This window comes from Cucumis sativus, chromosome 1 (assembly GCF_000004075.3).
Source record: "Cucumis sativus cultivar 9930 chromosome 1, Cucumber_9930_V3, whole genome shotgun sequence".
Lineage (NCBI taxonomy): Eukaryota > Viridiplantae > Streptophyta > Magnoliopsida > Cucurbitales > Cucurbitaceae > Cucumis > Cucumis sativus.
In genome coordinates, this window is record NC_026655.2 from 25,140,493 (window position 1) to 25,153,324 (window position 12,832).

Here is a 12,832-nt window from a genome sequence, read left to right on the forward strand (position 1 = left end):
CTCCGATTGCTTCAGTTCATTTACTCTTTTATTGTTTAATCCTCAACAACTCATTCATCATGACCGTCACTACGTTTTGTGAATCCAACCATTTTTTTAATGCGAAAACGGACAATCTCGAGTACCCTTTTTTTAAAAAATATCATATGATATCATTTTATCCGATAATGGAACCAGTGACCCCACTTTCTCACTCCCTCTGTTTCCTATTCTTGTTCTTAGTGATGCATTATCTTTCGCCAAATTTGACTTTGCCTTTTCTCCTCGTCAATGGTGGCAAGTGGGTTTGGTTATTTAATGGACGCCCAAGTCTTCCCAATTCGTATTGTGTTTATTTTTTGAGGAAGATTTGTTTTGCCACTCTTCTTTTTGTGGATTGCTTCAATTTTGAGTTTAGTGATCTGGGATGGAGAGTACTTTGAAGGAGATCGGTGATGGTGGTTCTGTGTTGGATTTGGACCCCAAAGCAACTGTTGGTGGTGGTGTTGAGGATATATATGGAGAAGACTGTGCTACAGAGGAACAGCTTGTCACTCCGTGGACTTTCTCAGTCGCGAGGTAATCCAAGTTTCTTGGGTTTTGGGGTTTGGTTTAATTGCTTTCTTTTGCTTATTTTGTGTTTACTTTGCTAATTTGTATTCAAAGTCAGAGATGTAACTGTTTAGTTTGACTGATTAACTACACACTCTTACTTTCATCTTTGTGTTTTACTTAATCTTGGGAACTACTCACTTGCATCTTTAGGATTTGTGATAGGGAGTTATCTTGAATTCTTGAAAAGGTTCATGAAGAGACTTTTGATTTTTACTCTAGATTCTGATCTAGCTGGAATTTGGATTTGTTGGATTCTTAGAATATTACTGTTCCTTGCAAAATGGAGAATATTTTTCACGAATCCTTTTGTTACTTCCTGATGCGATGCAGTGGCTATTCGTTGTTGAGGGATCCGCATCATAACAAGGGGTTGGCATTTACAGAAAAGGAAAGAGATGCTCATTATTTGCGTGGGCTTTTGCCACCTGCCATTGTTACTCAACAACTTCAGGTTGCTACTGATGTTCCATTTTGAGATATTTTTTTTTGTCGTGTTCTTAAAATACTTCTTGACAACCTTTTCATTTGTGATACCAGGAGAAGAAGTTGATGCAGAACATCAGGCAGTATCAACTTCCACTACAAAAATTTATTGCCATGATGGAACTTCAGGTTCTTAGACCTACCATTCCTCATTTACTTTGCTAATAATTTGTTCTGCGTTCAATTACCTGAAGTGAAAAAGATCAAGCCTGTGGCTCAACCATTCTCTTAGCGTTCAGTCCTCACTGGTCTTTTTGTTTTGTACTTTCCTATTCTGGGTTTGATTATCTTTTTCTTTTTTTGAAAGCGGGTATGATTATCTTGTTTGCTTCTATTTATGTGTAAAATTTGATTTAGTGGAGCTTGTAATTTGGTGTACAGGAAAGAAATGAAAGGCTTTTTTACAAACTTCTTGTTGACAATGTCGAAGAACTGCTTCCTGTTGTCTACACTCCCACAGTTGGTGAAGCTTGTCAGAAGTACGGAAGCATCTTCAGGCGTCCTCAGGGTCTTTACATTAGTTTGAAAGAGAAGTAAGGCTGCTTTTTTTTTGTTTTTTCCTTTTACCCCGTATAGTAATGACTTTCAAGGTTCTATGTATCTTATAATGCCAAGTCGTGCAGGGGTAAGATTCTTGAAGTATTGAAGAATTGGCCCCAAAGGAGCATCCAAGTAATTGTGGTGACTGATGGTGAGCGTATTTTGGGTCTTGGTGATCTTGGTTGTCAGGTAATTCCTATGGACATATTTTCTGATGAACCAGAACTACTTGTTAACAGATCTACTGATCCTCGTTGAATTTTTTGAATGTTTTAGGGAATGGGAATTCCAGTTGGAAAACTTTCTTTATACACCGCACTTGGAGGAGTTCGTCCTTCTGCAGTAAGGATTTAGTTGAAAAAACAATTGCCTGTTTTTTTTTTGGTCACTAATGATGTATTTATGCCTGCTTTTGTGGAAACTTTCTCCATACACTGCCGCATCAAGAATCATTGAACTCATTGACCTTAATTTAAAGCTTTGAAGGATATTCTTCTTTTCAGCTAATACCTCATTTTCTTGATAGTGTTTGCCTATTACAATTGATGTTGGGACAAACAACGAGAAATTGTTGAATGATGAATTCTACATTGGGCTTAAACAGAGAAGAGCAACCGGAGAGGTTTGGAATGCATCTTTATCTTGCTCTTTTTCCTTTTTCTTTTATTTATATTTGAGCTGTTATAGATTCGTGAGTTTATAATGAACTCAAGTATTTTGCCTATGTTCGATGCAGGAATACTATGAACTTCTAGATGAGTTTATGACTGCTGTTAAGCAGAATTATGGGGAAAAAGTTCTGATTCAGGTTAGACGATGGTATATTTATTGTCATTGGTATCTGAAGTTTGAACATTTCTGTACAAAGTGGTTCTAAATTCTAATTGAAACCTTCAGTTTGAAGATTTTGCAAACCACAATGCTTTTGAGCTACTTGCCAAGTATCGCACAACTCATCTAGTCTTCAATGATGACATTCAGGTACGGCCTGTGTAATATCAATTTGATACTCATTATTTAGGAAGTAGTCAAGTTTTCTTATATCCATATTCTTTTTCTTGTTCCAGGGGACAGCGGCTGTCGTTCTTGCTGGTGCTGTTTCCGCCCTCAAACTCATTGGTGGTACCTTGGCCGATCACACGTTCTTGTTCCTTGGTGCTGGGGAAGTAAGATCTCTTCTTGCATTCCTCCCTCCCTCCCTTCCTCCTTGTATTTTTGTGAATTTCTTTGTGTAAATGGTCCTTCATTCCCACTCCTTCACCTCCATGTTCGAATATTTCCTTACATATTTTTCTGGTATGGCTGCAGGCTGGAACTGGTATTGCAGAGCTTATAGCCCTTGAAGTATCTAAACAGGTAGGCAGATGTGAAGCTATATCAAACATAAATGGATTGCAAACAAAATTTTAATCGATTTTTTTTTCCTTTTAGACAAAAGCTCCAGTTGAGGAGACCCGCAAGAAGATCTGGCTTGTCGACTCGAAGGTATTTGAGAGTTAATCAAGCTTATCAGAGAAACATACTTGTGTATCTTAATGAGCTAATATTTTCGGCTTTTGGACTCAACCATAAGAGAATGATGTTCTTGTAGGGATTAATTGTCCACTCGCGTAAGGATTCACTTCAACACTTCAAGAAGCCATGGGCTCACGAGCATGAACCTGTCAAGGATTTATTAAGTGCTGTGAAGGTGTGAACCTTTCTCTTCTTGAGTTTCAGTTACTTCTCATAATCTCACTATGATTCCTTGTTGTCGTCGGCTTGTCCCCCGTTGCTTACCTATTTTTTACAATGCTAGGCAATTAAGCCAACAGTTCTGATTGGATCATCTGGAGTGGGAAGGACTTTTACAAAAGAAGTCGTCGAGGCTGTATCCTCCATCAACGAGGTTTCTATCTTCTCCTTCACAGATGCACTCATAAGCCATAAGCTCATATACATATTACATACATGTTGAATTTGCAAATAGGATTTACTGAGCCAAACATATTTCCCCAATGCACGCTTACATTACTTCATCATATTATTGTGCAGAAACCTCTTATTATGGCTCTTTCCAACCCAACGTCACAATCTGAATGCACTGCTGAAGAGGCTTACACTTGGAGTGAGGTATATAACAAATACCATATTATACTGAATTTTTTTTCCCTATTTGCTTTTTCGACAACTTGACTTACTTTGCTTTCATATGTCAACCGAAGGGCCGTGCAATCTTTGCCAGTGGAAGTCCATTCGATCCATTTGAATATAACGGGAAAACCTTTGTCCCTGGCCAGGTTTGTCTATTTTATCATTATGTTGGATGATATACTCTTCTGTTGTTATCACATATCAAGACCTGACCTTTTGAACCTGTCTAATCTCAAATCAGTCCAACAATGCCTACATCTTCCCTGGGTTCGGTCTGGGTGTCGTAATTTCTGGAGCAATTCGTGTCCACGACGACATGCTTCTGGCTGCTTGTAAGTAGGATTGTTAAATGAGCAATGGCATTGAGTTACATATATATATGCACAAATATATGCACACATTTAGTTAACTTTTCTAATGATCGATAATGTTAAACTCATACGATACACAAGTATCATATGATTCAAGTTGAAATGAAGGGAAAATGATTCAGCTTGTGGGTTAGAATCAGAAATAAGAATTATCATTCGATTCAAGAGTGTGAATCGATCTTGAATCTGATTGTCCGATTTAATAATACTACAAATGCTAGGTCATGCCCTGAAATAAAATCTATGAACTAGTTGATAATGTCAAGCATTCTGAAATTTATTTTCAATTTCCAAACCACGAGTATAATCGCAATGTTAAATCCTTAAATGATGGTATAATGAACAATTTTTTTGCCTTTGTCACACTAGCGGAAGCATTGGCTGCCCAAGTCTCCGAGGAGAACTACGACAAGGGATTGATCTACCCGCCCTTTACTAATATCCGAAAAATCTCGGCAAACATTGCAGCTAATGTGGCTGCCAAAGCATATGAACTTGGTGAGACATTTTCTTTGATTATGTTACTACTTTTGTAGATTTGAGTACTCTCTGACATGATCTTAATTCATTTGCCTTGCGTTGGTGCGTACTCCAGGTTTGGCAACCCGTCTCCCACGCCCTGCAGATCTAGTCAAGTATGCTGAGAGCTGCATGTACAGTCCCGTCTACCGAACCTACCGATAAATGTAACAAGGTATCGTTGTGGTGGTCTGCATTTTAGAGCTTTTTATAGGAGCTCTGTAATATCCTTATACTGTGTGCTTTAAGAGAGAGCTTGAAGTCTTCCCAAAATCTATCACTTGTAACGATGTAATGTTGTAATGTTTTTTCCTTCTGAAGTTTTTTTGTTAATGGAATAAGTTTTTGTATCAATTTCCAGCTGCTTTAGTTTCTTCTCTTTGTGAGAGTAGTAGATTTTTCACCAGCACCTTCATATTTTTTATGCTTTGGTATTATTCGAACAAATGGGTTACCAAGGTAAATAGCAGTATGTCTGGGAAAGAGGTCCAATAATCTTTTCATTAATGGTCCATAGTTTATCCCTAGTTTCTCAACTAAAAAAAGAAAAGAGCATGAGATATCAATTGAAATATACAAATGACAGATGCAGTATACAAAGCTATGCCAAAAGAAAAACCATTTCGGGAGGAACTCTTTCAAATGCATAAACACCAACTAAAGGATTTAACCAGCAACGTAACCCAAAAGTTTCGCACCTGTTCGAGGATGAATTGAATCAAAGCTTTAACTTCTAAACCTCTTCGAACAATCCCCTGGGATCATCCACCCTTCAAACTTACCATTTTGAACAAACCAAGAAAGCTTACATTTGCTGAGAAGAGTGTACACCATATTCAACCGGCTAAATTCGTATATATGAACCTTTCTTAGATCCATATATCTTCCAGGATTCGGTATGGTATTCACTAGTCAAGTATAAACGTGAACACATTTTTAGGCAAATTGTTTCATACCAGTTTCTTTTGTGTCTAAATAGATAGTTTATATCCCACTGAAGCCAAAGGTAAGGACTGAACATTTCTAATCACAACTTCAATTTTACTATGGGTAACGAAAAATGAATAGAGACGTATAGAAATGTAAGAATATAATAACAAAATACTATTTCAAAATCTGTTTTAAACCTACAATTTTTACTATTTTATATTCAGTCGTTTTTTTCCTTCTTATTTACTACCTTCCTTGATTATTATACTAATAGTTTTTTGGGTTAAGAAAGTGAAAATGGTGAAATATGAATAGATGGAAACTTCCAAAACACATAATTGATAATACAATAAGGTCATGGATTCTTTGGAGGAAACCAGAGTGAATTCATTGACCCCCAAATATCCGCAGAAACTTTAACAGCTATGAGAAAACGTGCGTTGTGAATTGTGATATTGAAGTGAGTTACTAAATTAGATTGAGATCACATTCACATTCTCTCTGCAAAAGAAAAAGCAGCTATATTAGTCTTCAACTAACTCTTTCTCATTGGTGTATAAGCATTCGCCATGTTTGTTGGATGCAAAGCTAGAGGTCCTTCTTGTATTCTTGCAAACACTCACAAATAAAGCAACTTAGATCAAACTTTGAATCTATGATAGTCACTCAAAGATCCTTAGACAACTTACTTCAAAATTAGTATGATCAAGACTAATCCAATGAATTGATTTTAACATCAAATCTAAAGAAAGATTTAGAAAAATAACCCGCACTAGAAGGGTTGATTAAACACAAAATTTTTAATATTGATAATTTAAGTTTTAGAGAACATTACAAGTCATTTTATAGGCTAAAAGATTGTGCATGGGCGGAGGAAGCTCAAAAGTCATTGAAAAGACACTTAAATGCCAATTATAGAAAACAAGACCTAGGAAATTAAAACAAAATTGCATACTAAATTATAAGTTAAATTGAAAAACAGAAAATGCAGAAAATTTTCAAAATGTCTTAGATTTCTCCTCTCCAAAGTAGTTGTGCACGTTTAACAAGGTTTGATATCACGTTGTTCCAATGTCTATAAGATCATTGTGAAGGTTCTTGCCAATTGTTTAAGAAAAGTGTTGCCATATTCTACAATATTTGAGGCCCAAGGCGCCTTTTTGGCGGAGAGGTAGATCTTGGATCAGACTCTTATAGCTAATGAAGTCATTGAGGAATATAGGACGAAGAAAAAGGAGGGAGTGATGTTAAAACTCAACTTTGAGAAGGCGTATGACCATGTGGATTGAGATTTTTTGGATAGAGGGTTGATGAAGAAAGAGTTTGGTTACAAGTGAAGAATGTGGATGTGGGAGGTGTGTCAGGAAGGAGTGTGGAGTATTCTATCCTCATCAATGGAACCTCATAAAGGATCGGGTCAAGCTTCTAGAGGTTTAAGATAAGGGGATCCTTTGTCTCCTTTCATGTTCTTAATTGTTGTGGATGTCTTAAGTCAGCTCATTTTGGGAGTGGAAGGAAACATCATCGATCCTTTTAGGGTTGGAAGGAATGAAGTTGCCTTATTGCATCTTCAATTTGCGGATAATACCACAATTTTTTTATTCTAGGAAAGAGGAGTCCTTCATCCTTAATCATACGGTGGCTTTCTCTAAAGATATGCTTGGACTTAAGATTAGTAGGAGCAAACGTACTATTTCTGGAATTAATAGTGAATAAATTAAGTTGTTCAGGCGGTCGGAAATGCTTGAGTGTGAGGTTGGCTCTTTTCTTTCTTCTTATTTGGGACTTCCTCTGGGTGGGAACCCGAGAGTCTTGACTTTTTAGAATCCTATTTGTGAGAAAGTCCGATGGAGATCAGTAGCGTGGAAAAAAGGGTTCTTTTCAAAAGCTGCCAGATTAACCATGATTAAGTTTGTATTGAGTGGTATCCCTTTGTCTCTTTATATTGTCCCTAGTTCGGTGTGTTAGAGTATTGAAAAATATATGAGACTTTTTTGTGAGAAGGGGTGGATGGTCATGGATCTCATTTGGTTAGTTGAGAGGTTGTGGGGGCGTCCTGTGAGTCAGGGAGGGTTTAGAGATTGGTAACTTAAAAATCTGCAACAAAGCTTTGTTAACTAAGTGGCTTTGGCACTTCTCCCTTGAACCCGACCGTTTATGGCATCAGAGCATTGTAAGCATGGCACCCATCCTTATGAAAGGATGAAGAAAGAGGTTAAAGACACCTCTTGGAAAGTTATTTGTTTTGAGCTTCCAACCTGCTCTTAGTATACTCGCTGTTTTGTGGGAGATGGGAAGTACATGTATTTAGATCCAATATCAACATACGTACCACCAATAGTGTTTGTTCTCAATGGTGAGCTAGACGTCGGCTTCATAACTATAACCAATGTGCTGATATCTAAGTCCATCAAGAAGGGATAAGTATTTATTTTCCCAAAGGGACTAGTGCATTTCCAAAAGGACAATGGGAAGAAGGCTACGACAGTGATTGCAACATTCAACAATCAATTACCAGGAACTGTAACTCACCAAGGCTTTTCAAGTTGGAACCAAGGAAGTTGAGAAAATCAAGTCTTGCTTTGCTTCAAAAAAGTAAAATAAAGGCTTGTTTTACACCGGTAGTTAGATCAAATATTAACATATGTACACAAATACCCTACGTCACATGCATGTTTCTTTCATTCATCATTTTACTAATCCTAAAAACTTAGTTGTCTGTTTCATATATATTTTGTTCTACTCCAAATCCAAACCAGTTGAATTAACTAAGCAAACATATTCTGAGAAACAAATGCGGCATTAAGAAATTGCATATCAATCAAGGATCTAGGAACCCACATCTTTCAAAATAACATTTAAAAAAAGTTGTGCATATCAATTAAGTAAAAACTTCCGACAAAAGTACACCCTCGTAATTAATTTTAGGCCAGATGAACTTTGTGATAAACCCCATTCAGTTGCCAAAGAGATTTTACTTGACTATCGATTTTGATGGCCTGACATATGGAACATCACATCTGAAATACCCCATTCAAGGGGTTTCTAACTGAAGAAGGTACTGATGGTGAAAGCGAACTTGAGGAAAAGAGGGATGAAGAAGACATCCAGTGATACAATCATTACTAAAATAGTATGAAGACATCTTTGCTACTCCCAAGGTAAGGCCATAAAATTGATCACCGAATAACCTTGAAAGGGTAGAAACCCATGTTCGAGTATGGTGTTAGTTAAAAAAGAAGATGGGGGATGGCGTTTTTTGTGGACTACTACAAACTGAACCAAATGAGCATGGTTGATAAATTTGATGGTGCACCGGTTTTTTTAAAATTGGATCTTCCTTTGGGGTATCATCAATGAGAGATGAAGATATAGAAAAACGGGTTTTCACACACATGAGGGCATTATGAATTCCTGGTGCTGTCTTTCGGATTAACTAATACCCCAACTACTTTTCAATCTCTTATGAATTGGGTATTTCGACATTTCCTTCGCCATTTTGTGCTAGTATTCTTTGATTATATTTGTGCATACAATGTTAACAATAACAACACACGAAAAGCACTTGGGAGTAGTATTCACTAATCTAAGAGAGAATAAGTTATTTGCCAATTGGAAGGAAGTGTGTTATAGGTTCAGGAAAATAGGATACAATATCTGGAACATTAGATTTCAAACAAAGGGTAGAAGCTGATGGGGAGAAGGTCAAAGCTATGGTTAATTGGCCAAGACTAATGGATGTGTTAGAACTTTTGGTTTTCTGGTTTTAATAAGATACTACAGGTGTTTTATAAAGGGATATGGTGATATACATGCACAAATGTACGCCCACATTTAGTTTAACTTTTCTAATGATCAATAATGTTGTTAAACTCTTACGATACACAATTATCGTATGGTAATTCAAGTTGAAATGAAGGGAAAATGAATCAGCTCTTGGGTTAGAATTGGAATTAAGCATTGGCTGCCCAAGTCTCTGAGGAGAACTACAACAAGGGATTGATCTACCCACCCTTTACTAATATCCGAAAGATCTCGTCAAACATTGCAGCTAATGTGGCTGCAAAAGCATATGAAGTTGGTGAGACATTTTCTTTGATAATGTTGCTACTCTTGTAGATTTGAATACTCTTTGACATGATCTTTAATCCATTTGCCTTGCATTTGTGCGTACTCCAGGTTTGGCCACCTGTCTCCCACACCCTGCAGATCTAGTCAAGTATATGCTGAGAGTTGCATGTACAGTCCCGTCTACCGAACCTACCAATAAATGTAACAAGCTATTGTCGTGGTGGTCTCCATTTTAGAGCTTTTTATAGGAGCTCTGTAATATCCTTAGACTGTGCTTTAAGATAGAGCTTGAAGTCTTCCCAAAATCTATCACTTGTAATGATGTAATGTTGTAATGTTTTCTCCTTCAGAAGTGAGAAGTTATTTGTTAATGGAATAAGTTTTTGTATCACTTTCCAGCTGCTTCAGTTTCTACTAATTTATTTAAACCTCTTCATTCTTAGGCTTTGGTTGGGAATGAATGTGGACAAAGTTTACTTATCTTACATTGTAAAAAGTTTCTCTCTTACCCCTTTAATAGTAACACCTAGTTTTAAATTATTAAACAAACAGTACTTCTTAATGAACAATACATGTATGACACATTGGGAATGATGAAATGAAGGAATGATTTAATAAGTCTGCTGTTAATATACTAAACGGTCTTAAAGGAACCAACTTTCACAATTTAGATGTACTACTGTTATCAACTCTTGTTTTAAGAGTTTATGTAGACGCCCATGGATAGAATGAAGGCCAATGAAAGACTCCATACTAGAGTGGAACTACGAACCAGTTGTTGTGTAGATTGGTTCAGTTGTCCAATATCAATCATTCTAAGATTTTATCTTTTTTTAGTGGACTCGTTGAATGGTCTCTTTACTATCTTCTATTGTCCTGACAAGAGAGCATTATCGCAACATTTCATGAGTTAATTAACTAAAAAAAATATATTATTATACTTCAATCTAAAATTGATTTAGAATTAAAGTATGAAAAACTAAATTAGCTAACTACATCAATATGAGTGATTAATTGATATACTAATATCGAGAGAAAAACTGACACCATTCATCAAATCGACCTAACTAGATAAATCTTTGAATAAATTATATAGCGTTAATGAATAACTATTTAAATGGAGATTTTGAGTGGTATAACAAATAATGGAATGATATAAAAATCACTAAAAGAGTACTAATGAAAGATAAGGAAAAACAGTGCATTTGTGTAAGCTTATCAACTAGCAATGGATGTTAAAAAATAAAATGCTCACCATTTTGGATGAAAATAATTTAAAATTACAAAAAGTTGACAAAGAATATTTTTAAGAAAGAGAAAGTTTTTTTTTTTTTTTTAATAAAAAAAGTGAAATGCACTACATAAAAATAAAACCCATATTAATATTAATGGGTTTTTTTTTTTTCCTCTTTCCTTTTTTTTTTTAAAGTAATACTTGACTTTCACATTTTACAATATTATAAATTGTAAGTTGTTTTAACTAAACAAACGTATTTTTATGCAATTTTTTTTAATCCTTATCATAAAGATAAATATATGAAAACTTTCACCGATTATAATGAAAGAGATATTATCATTTTCTTATTTTCTTATTATTTTAGAGTTTAAAGGAAAATTGAATCAAAATTTGTTTAAGAACATACACATATTAAAATGTTGCATACACATTTGAAAATTTGTTTAAGAACATACACATTTGAAAATGCGATTTTTCTTACACTTTCAATCGTATTTTTCTTTTATTTGTTTTTCAAATTGTTATTTGGGTTTTCAAATATAAAAAGATCGTGAAAAAAATCGTTGGAATATTGAATAGCAAAATTTAAACGATTGGATACCAAAATAGTTAAGCCTAAACTATCATATTACAAATATAAACGATTATGTACCAAATCATCACTTTTTAAATATAAATAAGTACCAAAAAAATATATATAAAAGAATAGCTAAATCTAAATATTTTTCAAATACTAAAATATCGTTTCTCAAATATACTAAGGACACTCAATGTCAAGTAATAGAAACATTTTTTGAATTTTTAGTATGCATGTAGATATTTGAGATCTTAATTGTACGAACCAACCCATCATTTTATCAATAATATATCTTTAAAGTACACCAAAAGAAAGAAAAAAACAATACTAAAACTTCAAAGAAAAAACGTTTTGAAGTGAGATTTTGTGAGGAATTTGGAATTACCTTCCACGTGTTATCATCGAACGGCTCAGATTCAGTAGATGCCGTCTGATCATTGCAATGAAAGTACAGGTACCGTTGATGTGACGTCAGATAAGGGCCCCACTTACCAGCTAGCCTATCCTCCATCTCATTGACGTGTACCGCTCTTTATCATCCATTTTGCACATTACAATATCACAGCCGTTGGATTTCTCAATACGTGTCGAAATCTCTGTTTCTATCAATTAGGGTATAGCTATTATTAGCAATTAAATTTGACCTTTTAACGTATAGTTTTTCTTATTTACTTTTTTATTTCCAATTTTTAATCAAAAAGTTGCTTTTTCTTTTTCTTTTTTCTTTTTTCTTTTTTCTATCTTTTTCCATTATCGACAGCTCATTCATTCGTGGGTCCCATTAACCAAAAGTAGAAAAATAAAATGAATTTATAAAAGAAGAAAAGAGAAAAGAAATGGCCCCACAGGTTACTGCCACGTTGCAGTTAGTATGTATAGTTTTTTTCGCTTTTATATTCTCATCACCAGGAGAAATTAGAAAACCATATGACTAAATATTAATTTACAAATTTATTCATTGTATTCAAATATACAACTTTATATTATTTTCAACATATTTTTCTATACATTATGAGTGAACGAGTGAAGACGAACAAAGGTCTAAACACATGGACGAATAAAAGTTAGTCTCGTTTGGTTAAATGTAGTTGTCCAAAATAATCAAAGGTCTAAATTTGGCCAAATCTTAAGTCCTATATGCAACCCAACCTCTTAGCGTATAGACCAAAAGACCAATTCACCAACCTTGTTTAATGAGTTAAAAATTGTATTGAAATTGTAACCCTTTTAGATTGAATTACTCAAATTAGCATACAAAAAATATGACAAACAATTTAGAAAATGTAGTAACGTGAATTCTATTATCATAATTTTGTTTTTGCTAGTTTTGCAAGCGCTCTTTTAATATTCTCATTTCCCTTTTTAATCTTTACGCAT

General features: G+C 34.9%; 1 protein-coding gene across 1 annotated transcript; it reads left to right on the forward strand.

The window, feature by feature from the left end:
* Positions 1–228: 228 nt before the first annotated feature.
* LOC101219936 (NADP-dependent malic enzyme) lies at positions 229–5,021 on the forward strand. The gene is made up of 19 exons (XM_004135620.3): positions 229–558; positions 925–1,045; positions 1,132–1,206; positions 1,459–1,610; positions 1,701–1,806; positions 1,894–1,959; positions 2,144–2,239; positions 2,354–2,425; positions 2,515–2,598; positions 2,685–2,783; positions 2,926–2,973; positions 3,049–3,102; positions 3,209–3,307; positions 3,416–3,505; positions 3,652–3,729; positions 3,822–3,896; positions 3,992–4,082; positions 4,491–4,619; positions 4,717–5,021. The coding sequence occupies exons 1-19, from the start codon at positions 407–409 to the stop codon at positions 4,803–4,805; spliced, it is 1,776 nt and encodes a 591-aa protein (XP_004135668.1). The 5' UTR covers positions 229–406; the 3' UTR covers positions 4,806–5,021.
* Positions 5,022–12,832: the final 7,811 nt, after the last annotated feature.